Source organism: Coregonus clupeaformis, chromosome 13 (genome assembly GCF_020615455.1).
Source record: "Coregonus clupeaformis isolate EN_2021a chromosome 13, ASM2061545v1, whole genome shotgun sequence".
NCBI lineage: Eukaryota > Metazoa > Chordata > Actinopteri > Salmoniformes > Salmonidae > Coregonus > Coregonus clupeaformis.
In genome coordinates this window covers 32,212,030-32,234,039 of record NC_059204.1, presented here as the reverse complement: position 1 = coordinate 32,234,039, position 22,010 = coordinate 32,212,030, and the positions used below count along the sequence as shown (strand labels likewise).

The following is a 22,010-nucleotide window of genomic DNA, read 5'->3' as shown; positions in this document are numbered from 1 at the left end:
CTCTCTCCTCTTCCATCCTATCATCTCTTCCCTCTGCTAAAGCCTTCTCCCTCCAATCTCCTGATTCTGCCTCCTCAACCCTACTCTCTTCCCTCAATGAATCTTTTGACTCTCTATGTCCCCTATCCTCCCGGCCGGCTCGGTCCTCCCCTCCTGCTCCGTGGCTTGACGATTCATTGCGAGCTCACAGAACAGGGCTCCGGGCAGCCGAGCGGAAATGGAGGAAAACTAGACTCCCTGCGGACCTGTCATCTTTCCACTCCCTCCTCTCTACATTCTCTTCCTCTGTTTCTGCTGCTAAAGCCACTTTCTACCACTCTAAATGTCAAGCCTCTGCCTCTAACCCTAGGAAGCTCTTTGCCACCTTCTCCTCCCTGCTGAATCCCCCTCCTCCTCCCCCTCCCTCCTCCCTCTCTGTGGATGACATCGTCAACCATTTTGAAAAGAAGGTTGACGACATCCGATCCTCATTTATTAAGTCAAATGACACTGCTGGTCCTGCTCACACTGCCCTACCCTATGCTTTGACTTCTTTCTCCCCTCTCTCTCCAGATGAAATCTTGCAACTTGTGATGGCCGGCCGCCCAACAACCTGCCCGCTTGACCCTATCCCCTCCTCTCTTCTCCAGACCATTTCCGGAGACCTTCTCCCTTACCTCACCTCGCTCATCAACTCATCCTTGTCCGCTGGCTATGTCCCTTCCATCTTCAAGAAAGCGAGAGTTGCACCCCTCCTCAAAAAACCTACACTCGATTCCCTCCGATGTCAACAACTACAGACCAGTATCCCTTCTTTCTTTTCTCTCCAAAACTCTTGAGCGTGCCGTCTCTAGCCAACTCTCCTGCTGTCTCTCTCAGAATGACCTTCTTGATCCAAATCAGTCAGGTTTCAAGACTGGTCATTCAACTGAGACTGCTCTTCTCTGTGTCACGGAGGCTCTCCGCACTGCTAAAGCTAACTCTCTCTCCTCTGCTCTCATCCTTCTATACCTATCTGCTGCCTTTGATACTGTGAACCATCAGATCCTCCTCTCCACCCTCTCCGAGTTGGGCATCTCCGGCGCGGCTCACTCTTGGATTGCGTCCTACCTGACAGGTCGTTCCTACCAGGTGGCGTGGCGAGAATCTGTCTCCGCACCACGTGCTCTCACCACTGGTGTCCCCCAGGGCTCAGTTCTAGGCCCTCTCCTATTCTCTCTATACACCAAGTCACTTGGCTCTGTCATATCCTCACATGGTCTCTCCTATCATTGCTACGCAGACGACACACAATTAATCTTCTCCTTTCCCCCTTCTGATAACCAGGTGGCGAATCGCATCTCTGCATGTCTGGCAGACATATCAGTGTGGAAGTCGGATCACCACCTCAAGCTGAACCTCGGCAAGATGGAGCTGCTCTTCCTCCCGGGGAAGGACTGCCCGCTCCATGATCTAGCCATCACGGTTGACAACTCCATTGTGTCCTCCTCCCAGAGTGCAAGAACCGTGGCGTGACCCTGGACAACACCCTGTCGTTCTCCGCTAACATCAAAGCGGTGACCCGATCCTGTAGGTTCATGCTCTACAGTATTCGCAGAGTACGACCCTACCTTACACAGGAAGCGGCACAGGTCCTAATCCAGGCACTTGTCATCTCCCGTCTGGATTACTGCAACTCGCTGTTGGCTGGGCTCCCTGCCTGTGCCATTAAACCCCTACAACTCATCCAGAATGCTGCAGCCCGTCTAGTGTTCAACCTTCCCAAGTTCTCTTACGTCACCCCGCTCCTCTGCACACTCCACTGGCTTCCAGTTGAAGCTTGCATCTGCTACAAGACCATGGTGCTTGCCTACGGAGCTGTGAGGGGAACAGCACCTCCTTACCTTCAGGCTCTGATCAGTCCCTACACCCAAACGAGGGCATTGCGTTCTTCCACCTCTGGCCTGCTGGTCCCCCTACCTCTGCGGAAGCACAGTTCCTGCCAGCCCAGTCAAAACTGTTCGCTGCTCTGGCACCCCAATGGTGGAACAAGCTCCCTCACGACGCCAGGACAGCGGAGTCACTGACCACCTTCCGGAGACACTTGAAACCCTACCTCTTTAAGGAATACCTGGGATAGTATAAAAGTAATCCTTCTACCCCCCCCCATACCCCACCCCCACCATTAAAAAAAATATATATATATATAAAACAAATTAAAATTAAAAATATACTCTAGAAATAATATATATATATATATATATAAAGTGGTTGTCCCACTGGTTATCATAAGGTGAATGCATCAATTTGTAAGTCGCTCTGGATAAGAGCGTTTGCTAAATGACGTAAATATAAAGTGAGAGGGCAAGAGGGATAGGAGAGGGCTGAAAAATTAATCAAGGGAGATGGAGATGCTCGTGGAGATTGATTGAGTGTTGCTCTAGGGCAGTGGTCACCAACCTTTTCTGAGTCCAGATCACTTTCTGAGTCCAGATCACTTTCTGAGTCCAGATCACTTTCTGAGTCAAAATGCAAGCCGAGATCTACCGCTCAGATTTTTTAAAACATGACTTAAGAAACGTAAGCTTATGCAACATTAACCAATTAAAAACAGTTCTGTAGCAATGAGGTTTGTGCAGTAGGCCTAAGCTATAGGCCCAATACATGATCACTGCATAGTGGCTATGCTTGAATTGCACTGCCAATGTTGTTCTTCTCAGACCATTTAGAAATTATAAAAAATGTAGGTATATGATCACACTGGTAATAGATCATTTGTTGTATTACTTCAAATCAAATCAAATTTTATTTGCCACATGCGCCGAATACAACAGGTGTAGACAATACAGTGAAATGCTTACTTACCAGCCCTTAACCAACAATGCAGTTTTTAAAGAAAAAAAAAAAAAAAAAAAAATAACTAAAAAGCAGAAGTAAAATAAAATAACAGCAGGTAGGCTATATACAGCGGGGTACCAGTGCAGAGTCAATGTGCGGGGGCACCGGCTAGTCGTGGTAATTGAGTTAATATGTACATGTGGGTAGAGTTAAAGTGACTATGCATAAATAATAGACAGAGTAGCAGCAGCGTAAAAGAGGGGGGTGGGGGGGGGGGGGCAGTGGAAATAGTCCGGGTAGCAATGATTAGCTGTTCAGGAGTCTTATGGCTTGGGGGTAGAAGCTGTTGAGAAGCCTTTTGGACCTAGACTTGGCGCTCCGGTACCGCTTGCCGTGCGGTAGCAGAGAGAACAGTCTATGACTAGGGTGGCTGGAGTCTTTGACAATTTTGAGGGTCTTCCTCTGACACCACCTGGTATAGAGGTCCTGGATGGCAGGAAGCTTGGCCCCAGTGATGTACTGGGCCGTACGCACTACCCTCTGTAGTGCCTTGCGGTCGGAGGCCGAGCAGTTGCCATACCAGGCGGTGATGCAACCAGTCAGGATGCTCTCGATGGTGCAGCTGTATAACTTTTTGAGGATCTGAGGACCCATGCCAAATCTTTTCAGTCTCCTGAGGGGGAATAGGCTTTGTCGTGCCCTCTTCATGACTGTCTTGGTGTGTTTGGACCATGATAGTTCGTTGGTGATGTGGACACCAAGGAACTTGAAGCTCTCAACCTGTTCCACTACAGCCCCGTCGATGAGAATGGGGGCGTGCTCAGTTCTCTTTTTTTTTTTCCTGTAGTCCACAATCATCTCCTTTGTCTTGATCACGTTGAGGGAGAGATTGTTATCCTGGCACCACACGGCCAGGTCTCCGACCTCCTCCCTATAGGCTGTCTCATCGTTGACGGTGATCAGGCCTGCCACTGTTGTGTCATAAGCAAACTTAATGATGGTGTTGGAGTCGTGCCTGGCCATGCAGTCATGGGTGAACAGGGAGTACAGGAGGGGACTGAGCATGCACCCCTGAGGGGCCCCTGTGTTGAGGATCAGCGTGGCAGATGTGTTGTTACCTACCCTTACCACCTGGGGGCGGCCCGTCAGGAAGTCCAGGATCCAGTTGCAGAGGGAGGTGTTTAGTCCCAGGATCCTTAGCTTAGTGATGAGCTTTGAGGGCACTATGGTGTTGAACACTGAGCTGTAGTCAATGAACAGCATTCTCACGTACAGTGGGGAAAAAAAGTATTTAGTCAGCCAACAACTGTGCAAGTTCTCCCACTTAAAAAGATGAGAGAGGCCTGTAATTTTCATCATAGGTACACGTCAACTATGACAGACAAATTGAGAAAAAATAATCCAGAAAATCACATTGTAGGATTTTTTATGAATTTATTTGCAAATTATGGTGGAAAATAAGTATTTGGTCAATAACAAAAGTTTCTCAATACTTTGTTATATACCCCTTGTTGGCAATGACACAGGTCAAACGTTTTCTGTAAGTCTTCACAAGGTTTTCACACACTGTTGCTGGTATTTTGGCCCATTCCTCCATGCAGATCTCCTCTAGAGCAGTGATGTTTTGGGGCTGTCGCTGGGCAACACGGACTTTCAACTCCCTCCAAAGATTTTCTATGGGGTTGAGATCTGGAGACTGGCTAGGCCACTCCAGGACCTTGAAATGCTTCTTACGAAGCCACTCCTTCGTTGCCCGGGAGGAGTGTTTGGGATCATTGTCATGCTAAAATACCCAGCCACGTTTCATCTTCAATGCCCTTGCTGATGGAAGGAGGTTTTCACTCAAAATCTCACGATACATGGCCCCATTCATTCTTTCCTTTACACGGATCAGTCGTCCTGGTCCCTTTGCAGAAAAACTGCCCCAAAGCATGAAGTTTCCACCCCCATGCTTCACAGTAGGTATGGTGTTCTTTGGATGCAACTCAGCATTCTTTGTCCTCCAAACACGATGAGTTGAGTTTTTACCAAAAAGTTATATTTTGGTTTCATCTGACCATATGACATTCTCCCAATCCTCTTCTGGATCATCCAAATGCACTCTAGCAAACTTCAGACGGGCCTGGACATGTACTGGCTTAAGCAGGGGGACACGTCTGGCAATGCAGGATTTGAGTCCCTGGCGGAGTAGTGTGTTACTGATGGTAGGCTTTGTTACTTTGGTCCCAGCTCTCTGCAGGTCATTCACTAGGTCCCCCCGTGTGGTTCTGGGATTTTTGCTCACCGTTCTTGTGATCATTTTGACCCCACGGGGTGAGATCTTGTGTGGAGCCCCAGATCGAGGGAGATTATTAGTGGTCTTGTATGTCTTCCATTTCCTAATAATTGCTCCCACAGTTGATTTCTTCAAACCAAGCTGCTTACCTATTGCAGATTCAGTCTTCCCAGCCTGGTGCAGGTCTACAATTTTGTTTCTGGTGTCCTTTGACAGCTCTTTGGTCTTGACCATAGTGGAGTTTGGAGTGTGACTGTTTGAGGTTGTGGACAGGTGTCTTTTATACTGATAACAAGTTCAAACAGGTGCCATTAATACAGGTAACGAGTGGAGGACAGAGGAGCCTCTTAAAGAAGAAGTTACAGGTCTGTGAGAGCCAGAAATCTTGCTTGTTTGTAGGTGATCAAATACTTATTTTCCACCATAATTTGCAAATAAATTCATTAAAAATCCTACAATGTGATTTTCTAGATTTTTTTTTCTCAATTTGTCTGTCATAGTTGACGTGTACCTATGATGAAAATGACAGGCCTCTCTCATCTTTTTAAGTGGGAGAACTTGCACAATTGGTGGCTGACTAAATACTTTTTTTCCCCACTGTAGGTGTTCCTCTTGTCCAGGTGGGAAAGGGCAGTGTGGAGTGCAATAGAGATTGCATCTCTGTGGATCTGTTGGGGCGGTATGCAAATTGGAGTGGGTCTAGAGTTTCTGGGATAATGGTGTTGATGTGATCCATGACCAGCATTTCAAAGCACTTCATGGCTACTGACGTGAGTGTTACGGGTCGGTAGTCATTTAGGCAGGTTATCTTAGTGTCCTTGGGCACGGGACTGTGGTGGTCTGCTTGAAACATGTTGGTATTACAGACTCTGTCAGGGACATGTTGAAAATGTCAGTGAAGACACTTGCCAGTTGGTCAGCACATGCTCGGAGTACACGTCCTGGTAATCTGTCTGGCCCTGCGGCCTTGTGAATGTTGACCTGCTTAAAAGTCTTACTCACATTGGCTACGGAGAGCGTGATCACATAGTCATCCGGAACAGCTGGTGCTCTCATGCATGCTTCAGTGTTGCTTGCGTCGAAGCGAGCATAGAAGTGATTTAGCTCGTCTGGTAGGCTTGTGTCACTGGGCAGCTCGCGGCTGTGCTTCCTTTTGTAGTCTGTAATAGTTTTCAAGCCCTGCCACATCCGACGAGTGTCAAGAGCCGGTGTAGTACGATTCAATCTTAGTCCGATATTGACTCTTTGCCTGTTTGATGGTTCGTCGGAGGGATTAGCGGGATTTATTATAAGCGTCCGGGTTAGAGTCCCGCTCCTTGAAAGCGGCAGCTCTACCCTTTAGCTCAGTGCGGATGTTGCCTGTAATCCATGGCTTCTGGTTGGGGTATGTACGTACGGTCACTGTGGGGACGACGTCATCTATGCACTTATTGATGAAACCTGATGTGACTGATGTGGTGTACTCGTCAATGCTATCTGAAGAATCCCGGAACATATTCCAGTCTGTGCTAGCAAAACAGTCCTGTAGCTTAGCATCTGCATCATCTGACCACTTTTTTATTAACCGAGTCACTGGTGCTTCCTGCTTTAGTTTTTGCTTATAAGCAGGAATCAGGAGGATAGAGTTATGGTCAGATTTGCCAAATGGAGGGCGAGGGAGAGCTTTGTATGCGTCTCTGTGTGTGGAGTAAAGGTGGTATAGAGTTTTTTTTTTTTCCCCTCAGGTTACACATTTAACATGCTGGTAGAATGGATTTAAGTTTCCCTGCATTAAAGTCCCCGGCCACTAGGAGCGCTGCCTCTGGATGAGCGTTTTCCTGTTTACTTATGGCCTTATACAGCTCATTGAGTGCATTGCCAGCATCGGTTTGTGGTGGTACATAGACAGCTACGAAAAATATAGATGAAAAGTCTCTTGGTAAATAGTGTGGTCTACAGCTTATCATGAGATACTCTACCTCAGGCGAGCAAAACCTCGAGACTTCCTTAGTATTAGATTTTGTGCACCAGCTGTTGTTTACAAATATACACAGACCGCCACCCCTTGTCTTACCAGAGTCAGCCGTTCTATCCTGCCGATGTAGCGTATATCCCGTCAGCTGTATGTTGTCCATGTCGTCGTTCAGCCACGACTCGGTGAAACACAAGATATTACAGTTTTTAATGTCCCGTTGGTAGGATAACCGTAATCTTAGGTTGTCCAAGTTGTTCTCAAATGATTGAACATTGGCTAATAGGATTGATGGAAGAGGCAGTTTACTCGCTCGCCGTCGGATCCTTACAAGGCACCCCGACCTACGTCCACGATATCTCTGTCTCTTTCTCATGCGAATGACGGGGATTTGGGCCTTGTCGGGTGTCTGTAGGATATCCTTCGCGTCCGGCTCGTTGAAGAAAATGTATTCGTCCAATACGAGGTGAGTAATCTCTGTCCTGATATCCAGAAGCTATTTTTTGTCATAAGAGACGGTGGCAGAAACATTATGTACAGAATAAATTACGAATAACTTGGAAAAACACACATAATAGTACAATTGGTTAGAGGGCTGTAAAACGGCAGCCATCTTCTCCGGTGCCACTTCATTAGGCACAGCTGAGTGAGGATAATAATTTGCCTTTTTTTTTTTTTTTTTTTTTACTGGACTGATGATGGCCTGCATCTGATGGTCAGTCTGAGGGGAGGGAGCTGCGGTGAGGCTGCCTCTCACCCGACTCACCGTCCCTCCGCCCTCCTTCCCTCTGCTGAGAAAAGGGGACACAGTCTTCCAGCTTTTGGCAAAACTCAAGTCACACTGCATTATTTCTGCCTCATGCACCAATTCATGTTGTTACTCCTATGACCAGAGAAAGTGAAATATTCCTCGATATTAAAAAAGACACAAGACGCAAGCTTATCTAAACACTTTGCTAAACTCAGTCATTGCAGCTGCAGTGCTGGTTATAGCGTGAGTGGAAGTAGGGAGAACGTACATTTTATGGCTTACAAAAGTTTTGAACAAAGTGTTGACAGTGCTGAATAATAACTTAAACATGAACTTACACATAAAAACAGCAGCTCTTTGCTGTATTCGTTGAGTCTCTCTCTAGTCATGGTTTTGAAATCTCACAGTAACAACTTTGCTGTACGTTCGAGGCTTCTATTTACAGTCTATGGCTCGAGGAAACTGTGCAGACACGGTGATCTGAGCTATCTGATTGGCCAGCGGTAGACCTATAGGTGCACTTGATTTGCTCTCTGGGCCTGCCGGGTAGGTGGAGTTCTACCTTCAGACACATGAAAGGGTTCAAAATGTGAACACTTTGCCTTACTGGCACTAGGGCTGCTGAATCAAGTGCACCTACCGCCAACAGCGCAAAACAATAAAAAAAAAAAAAAAAGGAACAAAGGCTTTATCGTTGTTTGTTTTAGAGTAATGTTTGGTGATTGACTAGGAATACCTTGGGGATCGACCAGTCGGCTCGACCGGTTGGTTACCTCTGCTCTAAGGGGATTGCTGTGTCTTGCTTTCAATCTCACTCTCTACCTCTTTCTCTGTCTCTCTCTCTGTGTACAACTCACTCACTCTCTCTGTCTCTCTCACTCTCTGTGTAACTCGCTCAGTCTCTGTCTCTAACTCACTCAGTCTCTCTCACTCTCGGTCTCACTCCGTCTCTCACTCAGTCGCTCTTCATCACTCTCTCTCTCTCTCTCTCTCTCTCTCTCTCTGTCTCTCTCCATTTCTCCTTCTCATCCTCCTTTTCTCTCTCCCCATTTCTCCTTCTCTCTTCCCCTTTTTTCTGTCCCTCTCCTGGAGAAGGCACCACACTTTGTTGCCATGGTGTCACTAGGGGGGGGTCACATAATTTGGTTTAGCTAGCAAGCTTAAGGTTGTGTCCCAAAAAGGGTGCCTATTCCCTTTATAGTGCACTACTTTTGATGGGCCCAGTTCAAAAGCAGTGCAGTATATAGGGAATACAGTGCCATTTGGGATACACAGTTAGTTGATTTTATTTTGGGAGCTTCCAGCGGGCCCTCTGGGGGCCCCCCGCGTCAGCAAACACACCACAGTGAGTTGACCTGTCAGAGAGAGGGCCCCGCACAAAGGCAGCACGGCCACCCGCTTACTCACACACACTCCACAACTCTACACTGCACCGCACCACAGCACACTACACAGTGTGGGGGCTTCTGTTTGGACTGGGGGGTTTTGTGCCCTCCAGTGGGGGGTGTGGAGTGGTATGTTTGTATGTGTGTTTGCGTGTGTGTGTGTGAGAGCACGGGTGTGTGCACACTACTGCACAACTCACAATACAAAAAAGTCTATACAGTTAAGCACAATGTGACTTAATTCAGCTGCACCACTCTGGAAACTGTGTGCCTCCCAAATGGCACCCTATTCCCAAAATTGTACACTCCTTTTGACCAGGGCACACAGGGCTCTTGTCAAAAGTGGTCCACTACATAGGGAATAGGGTGCCATTTGGTACACAGTCTCTAAATGGCAGGCTTGACTTCACAGAGTAATTTCAGAAAGTGCTGCATTCACATGGAATACATGAGGTAATGCACCAAACTGATGATGTTCGGTATACCATTGAAAATCCATTCTAATCTAATTAAATCTTATTCGTCACATGCTTTGTAATCGTAAACAACAGGTGTGGACTAACAGTGAAATGCTTACTTACGGGCCCTCCCCAAAAATGCAGAGAGAAAGAAAATGGAGAAATAATAGAAAAGTAAAACACAATAATAAAACTAATAATAAATACACAATGAGTAACGATAACTTGGCTACATACACGGGGTACCAGTACCAAGTCGATATGCAGGGGTACGAGGTAATTGAGGTAGATATGTACATACATTACCATTCAAAAGTTTGGGGTCACTTAGACATTTCCTGTCAAAAATTGTCCATTTAAAATAACATCAAATTGATCAGAAATACTGTGTAGACATCTTAATCTTTTATTTTTATTGGCCAGTCTGAGATATGGCTTTTTCTTTGCAACTCTGCCTAGAAGGTCAGCATCCCGGAGTCGCCTCTTTACTGTTGACGTTGAGACTGATGTTTTGCGGGTACAATTTAATGAAGCTGCCAGTTGAAGACCTGTGAGGCGTCTGTTTCTCAAACTAGACACTCTAATGTATTTGTCCTCTTGCTCAGTTGTGCACCGGGGCCTCCCACTCCTCTTTCTATTCTGGTTAGAGCCAGTTTGCGCTGTTCTGTGAAGGGAGTAGTACACAGCATTGTACGAGATCTTCAGTTTCTTGGCAATTTCTCGCATGGAATAGCCTTCATTTCTCAGAACAAGAATACACTGATGAGTTTCAGAAGAAAGTTATTTGTTTCTGGCCATTTTGAGCCTGTATGTAATCGAACCCATAATTGCTGATGCTCCAGATACTCAACTAGTCTCAAGAAGGCCAGTTTTATTGCTTCTTTAATCAGTACAACAGTTTTCAGCTGTGCTAACATAATTGCAAAAGGGTTTTCTAATGATCAATTAGCCTTTTAAAATCATAAACTTGGATTAGCAAACACAACGTGCGATTGGAACACAGGATTGATGGTTGCTAATAATGGGCCTCTGTACGCCTATATAGATATTCCATTAAAAATCAGCTGTTTCCAGCTACAATAGCCATTTACAACATTAACAATGTCTACACTGTATTTCTGATCAATTTTATGTTATTTTAATGGACAAAAAAATTGCTTTTCTTTCGAAAACAAGGAAATGTCTAAGTGACCCCAAACTTTTGAACAGTAGGGATAAAAGTGACAGATAGTAAACAGTAGCAGCAGCGTATATGATGAGCAAAAAGGGTCAATGCAGATAGTCAGAGTACGTATTTTTTAACTATTTAACTAACTTTTAGCAGTCTATGGCTTGTGGGTAGAAGCTGTTCAGGGTCCTGTTGGTTCCAGACTTGGTACATCGGTACTGCTTGCTTTGCGGTAGCAGAGAGAACAGTCTGTGACTTGGGTGGCTGGAGTGTTTGACAATTTTTAGGTCCTTCCTCTGAAAAGGCCTGGTATAGAGGTCCTGGATGGCAGGACGCTTGGCCCCAGTGATGTACTGAGCCGTACACACTACCCTCTGTAGCGCCTTGCGGTCGGAGGCCGAGCAGTTGCCATACCAGGCGGCGATGCAACCAGTCAGGATGTTCTCGATGGTGCAGCTGTAGAACTTTTTGAAGATCTGAGGGCCCATGACAAATCTTTTCAGCATCCTGAGGGGGAAGAGGCATTGTCATTCACGACTGTGTTGGTGTTTTTGGAACATGATAATTCCTTAGTGATGAGGACACATAAGAACTTGAAGCTCTTGACCCGCTCCACTACAGCCCCATCGATGTGGATGGGGCGTGCTCTGCCCTCCGTTTCCTGTGGTCAACGATCAGCTCTTTTGTCTTGCTCACGTTGAGGGAGAGATTGTTGTCCTGGCATCACACTGCCAGGTCTCTGACCTCCTCCCGATAGACTGTCTCATAGTCGTCGGTGATTAGTCGTGGGTGAACAGAGAGTACAGGAGGGGACTAAACACGCACCCCTGAGGGGGCCCTGTGTTGAGGGCCAGAGTGGTGGATGTGTTGTGGCCCTGGTGTCAGAGTTATTTTCCAAGCCCAGCTGTAAATACACTTTTCAATTATCATAAAATTATAATTATCTTCACTAGACTGAATTTCAGATGAAACCATATGTAATTTGCACGTAATTACATTTCACCTTTTGGAGTGTGTGGTGCGTAATCTCATTGTAGTATAATGTGTCATCATATTGAAGGGGTATCAATGGCTCTCGATTGATATACACTACCGGTCAAAAGTTTTAGAACACCTACTCATTCAAGGGTTTTTCTTTATTTTTATTATTTTCTACATTGTAGAATAATAGTGAAGACATCAACACTATGAAATAACACATATGGAATCATGTAAAAAAAATTTAAACAGGTTGAGAGCTTCAAGTTCCTTGGTGTCCACATCACCAACGAACTATCATGGTCCAAACACACCAAGACAGTCGTGAAGAGGGCACGACAAAGCCTATTCCCCCTCAGGAGACTGAAAAGATTTGGCATGGGTCCTCAGATCCTCAAAAAATTATACAGCTGCACCATCGAGAGCATCCTGACTGGTTGCATCACCGCCTGGTATGGCAACTGCTTGGCCTCCGACCGCAAGGCACTACAGAGGGTAGTGCGTACGGCCCAGTACATCACTGGGGCCAAGCTTCCTGCCATCCAGGACCTCTATACCAGGCGGTGTCAGAGGAAGGCCCTCAAAATTATCAAAGACTCCAGCCACCCTAGTCATAGACTGTTCTCCCTGCTACCGCACGGCAAGCGGTACCGGAGTGCCAAGTCTAGGTCCAAAAGACTTCTCAACAGCTTCTACCCCCAAGCCATAAGACTCCTGAACAGCTAATCATTGCTACCCGGACTATATGCACTGCCCCCCCCACCCCATCCTTTTTACGCTGCTGCTACTCTGTTAATTATTTGTGCACAGTCACTTTAACTCTACCCACATGTACATATGACTTCAACTATCTCAACTGGCCGGTGCCCCCGCACATTGACTCTGCACCGGTACCCCCCTGTATATATAGCCTCCCTACTGTTATTTTATTTTACTTCTGCTCTTTTTTTCTCAACACTTTTTTAGTTGTTGTTTTATTTTAACTTTTTTTTGTTAAAAATAAATGCACTGTTGGTTAAGGGCTGTAAGTAAGCATTTCACTGTAATGTCTGCACCTGTTGTATTCGGCGCATGTGACCAATACAATTTGATTTGATTTGATAATAACCAAAAAAGTGTTAAACAAATCAAAATATATTTTATATTTGAGATTCTTCAAATAGCCACCCTTTGCCTTGACAGCTTTGCACACTCTTGGCATTCTCTCAACCAGCTTCAAGAGGTAGTCACCTGGAATGCATTTCAATTAACAGGTGTGCCTTCTTAAAAGTTAATTTGTGGAATTTCTTTCCTTCTTAATGCGTTTGAGCCAATCAGTTGTGTTGTGACAAGGAAGGGGTGGTATACAGAAGATAGCCCTATTTGGTAAAAGACCAAGTCCATATTATGGCAAGAACAGCTCAAATGTTAGAGAGACAAAATAAGACATGGAGGTCAGTCAATACGGAAAATGTCAAGTGCAGTCGCAAAAACCATCAAGCGCTATGATGAAACTGGCTCTCATGAGGACCGCCACAGGAATGGAAGACCCAGAGTTACCTCTGCTGCAGAGGATAAGCTCATTAGAGTTACCAGCCTCAGAAATCGCAGCCCAAATAAATGCTTCAAGTCACAGACACATCTCAACATCAACTGTTCAGAGGAGACTGTGTGAACTGTGAATCAGGCCTTCATGGTCGAATTGCTGCAAAGAAACCACTACTAAAGGACACCAATAATAAGAAGAGACTTGCTTGGGCCAAGAAACACGAGCAATGGACATTAGACCGGTGGAAATTTGTCCTTTGGTCTGGAGTCCAAATTTGAGATTTCTGCTTCCAACCGCCGTGTCTTTATGAGACGCGGTGTGGGTGAATGGATGATCTCTGCATGTGTATTTCCCACCGTAAAGCATGGAGGAGGAGGTGTTATGTTGTGGGGGTGCTTTGCTGGTGACACTGTCTGTGATTCATTTAGAATTCAAGGCACACTTAACCATCATGGCTACCGCAGCGATACGCCATCCCATCTGGTTTGGGCTTAGTTGGACTATCATTTGTTTTTCAACAGGACAATGACCCAACACACCTCCAGGCTGTGTAAGGGCTATTTTACCAAGAATGAGAGTGATGGTGTGCTGCATCAGATGACCTGCCTCCACTATCCCTCGACCTCAACCAAATTGAGATGTTTTGGGATGAGTCGGACCGCAGAGTGAAGGAAAAGCAGCCAACAAGTGCTCAGCATATGTGGGAACTCCTTCAAGACTGTTGGAAAAGCATTCCAGGTGAAGCTGGTTGAGAGAATGCCAAGAGTGTGCAAAGCTGTCATCAAGGCAAAGGGTGGCTACTTTGAAGAATCTCAAATATAAAATATATTTTGATTTGATTAACACTTTTTTTGGTTACTACATGATTCCATATGTGTAATTTCATAGTTTTGATGTCTTCACTATTATTCTACAATGTAGAAAATAGTAAAAATAAAGAAAAATCCTTGAATAAGTAGGACACACCTACTCATTCAAGGGTTTTTCTTTAGTTTTACTATTTTCTACATTGTGTTTAGCTTGTCCGGAAGCACGGTGTGGGTGTCTGCGACGTGGCTGGTTTTCCCATGATTGTCTGGAGTCCTTGCCACATGCGTTTCGTGTCTGAGCCGTTGAATTGCGACTCCACTTTGTCTCTGTACTGAGGTTTTGCCTGTTTGATTGACTTACAGAAGGCATAGCTGGACTTTTTGTACTTGTCCATGTTCCCAGTCACCTTGCCGGGGTTAAATGCAGTGGTTTCGCGTTTTCAGTTTTGCTCGAATGCTGTCATCTATCCACGGTTTTTGGTTTGGATAAGTTCTAATCGTCATAGTAGGAACAACATCCTCTATGCACTTCCTGATGAACCGAGTCAGTGTATACGTCAATGTTATTCTCAGAGACAACCCGAAACATATCCCAGTCCATGTGATTAAAACAATCTTGAAGCATAGATTCCGATTGGTCAGACCAACATTGAACAGTCCATACCACGGGAACTTCCTGTTTAAGTTTCTGCCTTTAGGAAGGGACGAGCAGAATGGGGAAAGGGGATACCTAGTCAGTTGTACAACTGAATGCATTCAACTGAAATGTGTCTTCCACATTTATCCCAACCCCTCTGAATCAGAGAGGTGCGGGGGGCTGCCTTGATTGACGTCCACGTCATCGGAGCAGGTGTTGTTGGGGGGGTTAACTTCCTTGCTCAAGGGCAGAACGGCAGATTTCGAACCAACGCTCTTAACCGCAAAGCTACCTGAGCCTTGATCTGATTTGCCGAAAGGAGGGCGGGGGAGGGCTTTGTAGCCATCCCGGAAGGGGGAGTAGCGGTGGTCGAGTTCTCGATGAGCGAGTAGCGCAGCCGATGTGTTGATAAAACTTCGGTAGCGTTTTCCTCAGATTTGCTTTATTAAAGTCCTCAGCTACAATAAATGCAGCCTCAGGATATGCAGTTTCCAGTTTGTACAAAGTCCAGTGTAGTTCCTTGAGAGCCGTCGCGGTGTCAGCTTGAGGGGGAATAATCACGGCCGTGTCATGGGAAGTAACTTCAGAGCAGCTCGTAAATGAGTCAGGAGTCGGGGTTTAAGTCATGTTTAATGACTTTTTAAAGATGGCTTGAATCATTTAGACTAGGGAGATGAAATGTAGGGGAGGGAGGAGGAGGGAGAGCAGGGGAGGGAGGGACTTAGAGGAATGCTTTACTGCCGTTAAGGGTGTAACTCAAGGCAATTGCTGTTTTAATACGTTTTAGTGGATCACATGATTTGGAGTTATTCTGTGTGCTTATATATACTGTACGACATATAAAAAACATGGTATACACTTAAGATTAACTGAGTTACATCCAAACTTTACTCCAACATCATTGGAAATTAGAAAAGGGTTTGTTGTCTCGGCTGGCTTCCCTCTAGTCATCTGCTTGTTTTCTTTGTAAACTGAACTCTTGTATCATGTCTTTACTAACAGTGATGCCAACATGACACGTGGCCTTGAACCTTACCAGACTAGCATAATCAAATGAATGAAGACTTCATCCTCTTATTCTCCTGTTATGTAACAAGCTTTAGACATGCACAGGGTGAGCATGGTTTGGGCTTATGCTATAGCATGTGTGTGTCTGTGTGTGCAAATTAACTGGGCTAATGTCATGCATGCGCTGGATGAAAGGACCTGTGTGTGGGTTTAGGAGCCACTCAGGTGAGACCACACCGGCTCAGTGGGCACTTGTTTCCTCTGCACACACACAAGCACATGCACAGACACACGCGCGCGCACACACACCTCACAGCCACTGTGTGTATAATCCCTGAAATCAAATCGCTGTTAACCTTATAGAGGTCAAACTACAAAGGCTCTGGCCCTATATCTTCTGTATTATGTGATTAACACTCCAAGTACACCAGTCAACTCCACTTCCATTCCAGTCCATTCAGGTAGCATGGCGAAATCACCATAGGGAAGTGATGCCAAACTTTAGTCCCCCAACCCTAGCAGGCTTTTGTTCCAGCCCAGTACTACCTGTCATACTACTACCCTGATAACCCTCAAATTAGTCAATGTGTTCATCACCCTCTCTAACCTCTTTACCCTACCTCTTCACTTCCCTCCTCCTGTTCTTCCTCTCTTTCCCTCCTCACCCTCTCTCCCCTCTTCCTCCCTCTCTTCCTCATTCCCCTCCTCCCCCTCCACCTCAGCAGTTAAAGTTCCTGAGAGCACAAAGCCTGACTCAGTCTTACTAGAGAGAGAGAGATGGGGGGTGTAAGAGACTGACAGCCCAGGGTGGTATGTTTACATCCCCTGTTCCCCCCCTCTCTCCTGAGGGTGTTGGACTGACCCTGCCCCTGACCTGACTGACGGCCTGCTTCCTGTCGTACGGGTCGCTCAACTATGGACCCCTGGAGGGGTAGCAAGAGGGGGAAGGGAGAGGCCACTAGGGCTATAGAAAGGGGGTGTCGGTTTTTCGAGCTGGCGTTTTGTCAGGGTGATTGACACTCACGGACTGAATGGAAAAATACTCATTCGTGATGACAAGATGGTGTGCAGGAACTAGTGGTGATTGTGTACGCTGTTCCTCCCTCATTTTCTCCCTCTTTCATGTTGTCTTTATCTCTCTCTCTCCCTCTTTCTTTCAATTCAATAAAAAAAACATATTGATATGGAAAGTAAGAGCACTTACATTGTCAAAGTAAACATAAAACAAGGATGGTTGAGTAAGACAAAAATATTTCTCTCTTCTCTCCCTGTTATCTCTCTCTCTCTTTTCCCTCTCTCTCTCTCCCCAACTCTTCCCGTCTTCCCCCCTTTCTCCTTCCCCCTCTTTCCAGTAAGTTCACCATGTTTTCGTGGACAGGTCAGCATGTCTATGTCTTCAACCCACATCTTCCCTGCCTTTATATGGTATTTTTTACTGGGTGAGAAGCCCTGATTTACACAGGGAGGCCCATTGAGTAAGGCTATGGGTTGTTAGGGAGTTAGTTTGTGTTCAGCTGCACTGTGGAAACCCCCCCCTTCCTTCCATCAGATGTTTCACTTCAGTTTCACAGCAGGCTCCCACAGCGAGTCTAACAAGTGTGTGTGTGCGTGCATATGTTGTTGTTTTTTTGGGGGGGGGCATCAAAATATGTTTGAGTTTTTCAGTCAGTTTGTGGGTTTTCAATTTGTGTGTGTGTGTGTGTGTGTGGGGGGGGTTCATTCGAAGTGTACAATTTGTGTGTGTGCAGGTGTGCTTTGTCAGTGTCAGCTTGTGTGCCCACACACACAGACGTCTCAGCGTTATTCCCAGAGTCCTCCTCTCTTTCTCCTCTGAATTACTGTAAATATGGAACATTCTCTTCCACATGACCAGCAGGCTTTTCTGCCTTCTCAGCTGGTCGAATCACGCCCAATGTTATGAGCCAGCAGATTGTGTGTAGTGTGTAACTCTGTACACCTCTATAGCACAGGAGGCTGCTGAGGGGAGGACATCTCATAATAATGGTTGTAATGGAGAGAATGGAATGGTATCAAACACATGGTCACCATGTGTTTAATGTGTTCGATACCATTACATTTTTTTCCGTTCCAGACATTACTATGAGCTCGTCCTCCCCATTTAAGGTGCCACCACTGTCTCTTATTTGCCATCTCACTCTCTGTCCCCCTTTCTCTCCTTCTGTCTGTAATATATTCGGTTCTTCACAGGCTGTTGTTTTGACAGCTTTAACCTCCTCAAAAGCCGATGCTGTTCCCATCCTTCACCAGCCATTTGTTGAGATTTGGCTGTCAGTGTGTGTGTGTGTGTGCGCGCGTGCATGTGCAGAACATCGAAATACAGTCTAACCCTGATTCTATGTCTCTCTTTGTGTTCCAGAGCAGTCTACAGTGTACTCCATGGGGTATGATGGCATCTCTGGAACAGCAGGTTGGGGAGCTGAGGGTGGATACAGAGGATAATGCAGTGGAGGCCTCTACTGAGCTGGTGGACAGTCGGCCCAGCTCAGGTAACACAACACTACACAAATTGGACCCTTACGTAGGGTTGCAAAATTCTCAGGTTTTCCAGATATTCAGGTTGGAAGATTCCTGGAATCAGCAGGCAATAAGCAGAAAATATGGGAATCCTCCAACTAGGATTTCTGGAGAAAAAAATGTTAGGGAGGGGGAGTTACCAGAATTTTGCAACCTTACCCTTAAGCCATTGGTTCAATCGATCATATTTCTGATACACACAACGTAGCTATAGTCGGTAGTATGCCTGTTTGGTGTGGGAGAAAGCAGTGTTGTACTACTCGAGTCCAGGACTCGGACTCAAGTCACGATTTTCATGACTCGTGACTCGACCAGTTGTGACTAGGACTTGGACTCAATCAGTCATGACTTTGCAGTCATAAAGTCTTTCTCCCTTGCATAATTCAACATGCTAGATACAACAGCAAATCTTAGATAGCCACTGTACTAGCTGCTAGCCTTATCAGCTAGCTAGCGTTCTACATGACAAAATATAGCTTCAAATATTTTTTGACCTCATCCTAGGGAACCGTGACTCAACTCGGGACTCAAGTCAAGGGCTTGAGCCTTCTCTAGTTCCATGCCTTTATGATGTAGTTCCATCAGAGAGAGTTGTCACCAAGCCCCATTTATTTTCTCTCCTTGGCTCAGAGGCTGACATCATTATATGAGGTGGTTTGGTAGCCTGGCAGGAACAATAGCAGGCAGACACATCGGCTCCATTTTAGAATGGTTAACTTAAATGACCCCACATTAGGCCCATTACTGCTCCATACAGATGTAGGATCTTAATTTGATCACTCTTTTGTTGCAGAGAATTTTCCTGCACAGCAGGAAATGCAAACTTGTAGTGTATTTGAGATTCAAAAAGGTTTCTAAAGTTTGTCATTTCCGCTTAGAAATTTCAGACTTCATTTGCCCTAACGAAAAATGTATCAACCCCTACAAAAATGTCCATGAAATATAATCCATAATAATTAATATTTCCTGTTGCTGTAGGATTATTTTCCTGCTGTAGCAAACTGGCTCAAATTCAGATCCTACATCTGTATAGCTATCTCACCCCTATCTCACCTCACTCTTACTGTATTGTACTGTATATTTCACGCTCGTCTTTTTGGAGAGGGAGCCAAAGTTGTGTGTGATATAGAGGGATTTGTCAAGGGCTGCGTAGCTCGTGTACTTTATGAATCAGTGCAGGAAACGGTTCCAAAACCCACATTAAATTGATAAATGCATTCGGTTTTCAGAGGAGTGTTTTTGCTAAGAGTTGAAAACTACTTGGCTTGGAGAGCTGTGAGCCGTCCAATGAAAATGTACTTTCGGCTCCCCGAAGATGGCAGGAGTTTTAAATCCATGGCTAATGCTGTGCCAATTACCTCAAAATATAGAGATTGAGGGTGGCACGTTGAAAAACGCTTTGAGAAACCTTCACAGGTTAAAAAAAGGAAACCTTGAGAGGCATCAAATGCCTTCAGGAATGACTAAATGACTAACATGCCATTCGCTTTCAACATGAAAAACAACACAGTATATCTCCCTTAGAAAAAAACTAAATGAACTGGAAAAACACTAGACTCTCCTACATTCCAAGATAGGCTAGTAAAGCTATGCTACCAGTCCTCTCTTCATAACTGAATGTTCCTCAGCTATAGTCACATGAAAGAGATGCTGTGTAAGTCTTTTGAGAGTGGTTACTCTTTCGAGCCAATGCTCTTTTGTAGTTATTTTCAAGACCCAAACTGACTTACTTGCTTACTATACTTTTTATTATTTCACAGTAACATAACCTTTTATGATCTCAGAGTAACAGAAAAACCACAAAATGCACCGACCTAAAATGACTCTTGGTGGCAGGCAGAGAAAGACCATAACAAGACTAAAGAGATTACAATGAAATAAAGAGTGAGAGGCAGTGGCGGCTCCTGAAAAAATTCTCAGGGGGGGCAATTTTTCTGATGATTTAGGTGACCTACACACATTTTTAAAAATATATGTCCAGCAACAACATGAAGACAGGGGCAGCATATAAGTCAATACTGATATACACATTACTTGCTTCAAAAAGGCCTCATGGTTGAATTGGAAATATGTGCACCTGAGCATAATTCACAACAAGCAAGCAGGAGCTTTTGATAGAGGCTACTGAAAACATTGATGCAAGTTATTGGTAATAATAAATTTTTATAGACTTCCATATTCTGCCCTCTTGTATAGATTTGTGAAAATGAACAGTGATAGACATTTTGCCTGAAAACAGAATTTGAAAATAATTTCTAGAAAAGGTAAACACAGCTATCTGTATGGCTTTGTAAAAATGAACAACCATATTCTGGCCAATTGTATAGATTTGTAAAAATGAAAATGAACAGATATATATATTTTTTTAAACTTTTTCTTTAATGAAAAATAACTATTTTAAACAACATCAACTGTGAACTGATTTGGGCGTGTGTGTGTTAAAGAGACAGACAGGGAGGGACAAAGAGAGAGAGAGGCTACATTACTTGTACTGAAACTGTTCTCTTCTCTCTTTCAATGCAGCAAAGCAGTCAATGACTTTCTCATTGAAATCAGGCATGCTGAGGACTAGTTTACTAGATACTTTTTTGATGCGAGAAGTAGCTTGCTGCATGATCAAATTCAGCTGATGCGCATAGCAATGCACGTAATGGGCATTCTTGAAATGCTCACGCACCTTTTGCTGCACACCAGCCTTCTCTCCCCTCATCACACTGGCTCCATCGTAAGCTTGCGCAATGAGTTTGACTTTCTCGTCGTCTGCAAAAAGACTGTTCAGTCTCTCCAAAAGCACACTGGCGATTGAGACTGAGGTTGATTCCGAGATGGGAAGGAACTCAAAAAAGCACTCCTGCACTTTGTGGTTGCTATCTATGTACCTCAGCACAAGCACCAGCTGTGTCTGTGTAGAAACATCCGTGGTCTCGTCAGCTTGGATAGCTACGAAGTTCGCCGACTTCACCTCCTCCACAATATGTTCCCTCATGACCGCTAGCATACACTCCAGTAGCTCGTTTTGAATGGTCTTTGATGTGCCCTTGAAAACTTTAGCATTTTTAAGATGGTCATCAAACACCTCATCTAATTGTGCTACAAAGTTGACAAGTCCAAGAAAAATACCAGGGTTGGTGGAGCCCTCAGTTTCATCTTTGCCTCGCAAAGCTAGCCATCTTGACAGTGGTACGTGAATTGATTGACGCTGCTACCCGCTCTTTTCTTAGTTATGTTCATGGTTACTTATGTTACGTATGACGAAAGCGCGTAAGTGCAAGCCCTCCCGGAACCCATAGAGATTGTATTGAAAGCTCTGATATTTGAAAAAAAAAAAGATTTTACATGAGAGTCTATGAGAGACTTCTGGGGCGATTTTCCACCTGACTGAAATCGCCCCAAAAGGGGCGGGGCCATTTGAAGCACGACTTTAGCCTGATTGGACATTTAGTGGCAGATCAGACGTCTAGATTAGAACACTGATAACTACTGTTGCCGTGATATAATTGATTAGAAAAAAAATCCCTTCCTTTTCCCGTTTGGCAGTGCGTCGCCCATATCGCCCTAATGAACACACCGCCCCTGGTGAGAGGCCAATATAATATAAGGGGGATCCACCTGCTTACGGCTGACAAAGTCATAGAAGTGAAGGTGGATACAAGTGAACATGGCAGTCTCTTTCTGTTTAAATCAGTTAGTGTTCCAGTTCCTAAGAAAAGTAAGCAAGACACTGTATGCAT

General features: G+C 45.1%; 1 protein-coding gene across 1 annotated transcript in view; it reads left to right on the top strand.

The window, feature by feature from the left end:
• LOC121579249 (dapper 1-like) overlaps positions 1 to 22,010 on the top strand; it is a 46,853-nt gene that overhangs the window by 12,720 nt on the left and 12,123 nt on the right. The window contains exon 2 of the mRNA XM_041893688.2: positions 18,122 to 18,251. Within this exon, the coding sequence (XP_041749622.1) occupies positions 18,122 to 18,251 (130 nt within the window). The remainder of the gene's footprint in view (positions 1 to 18,121; positions 18,252 to 22,010) is intronic.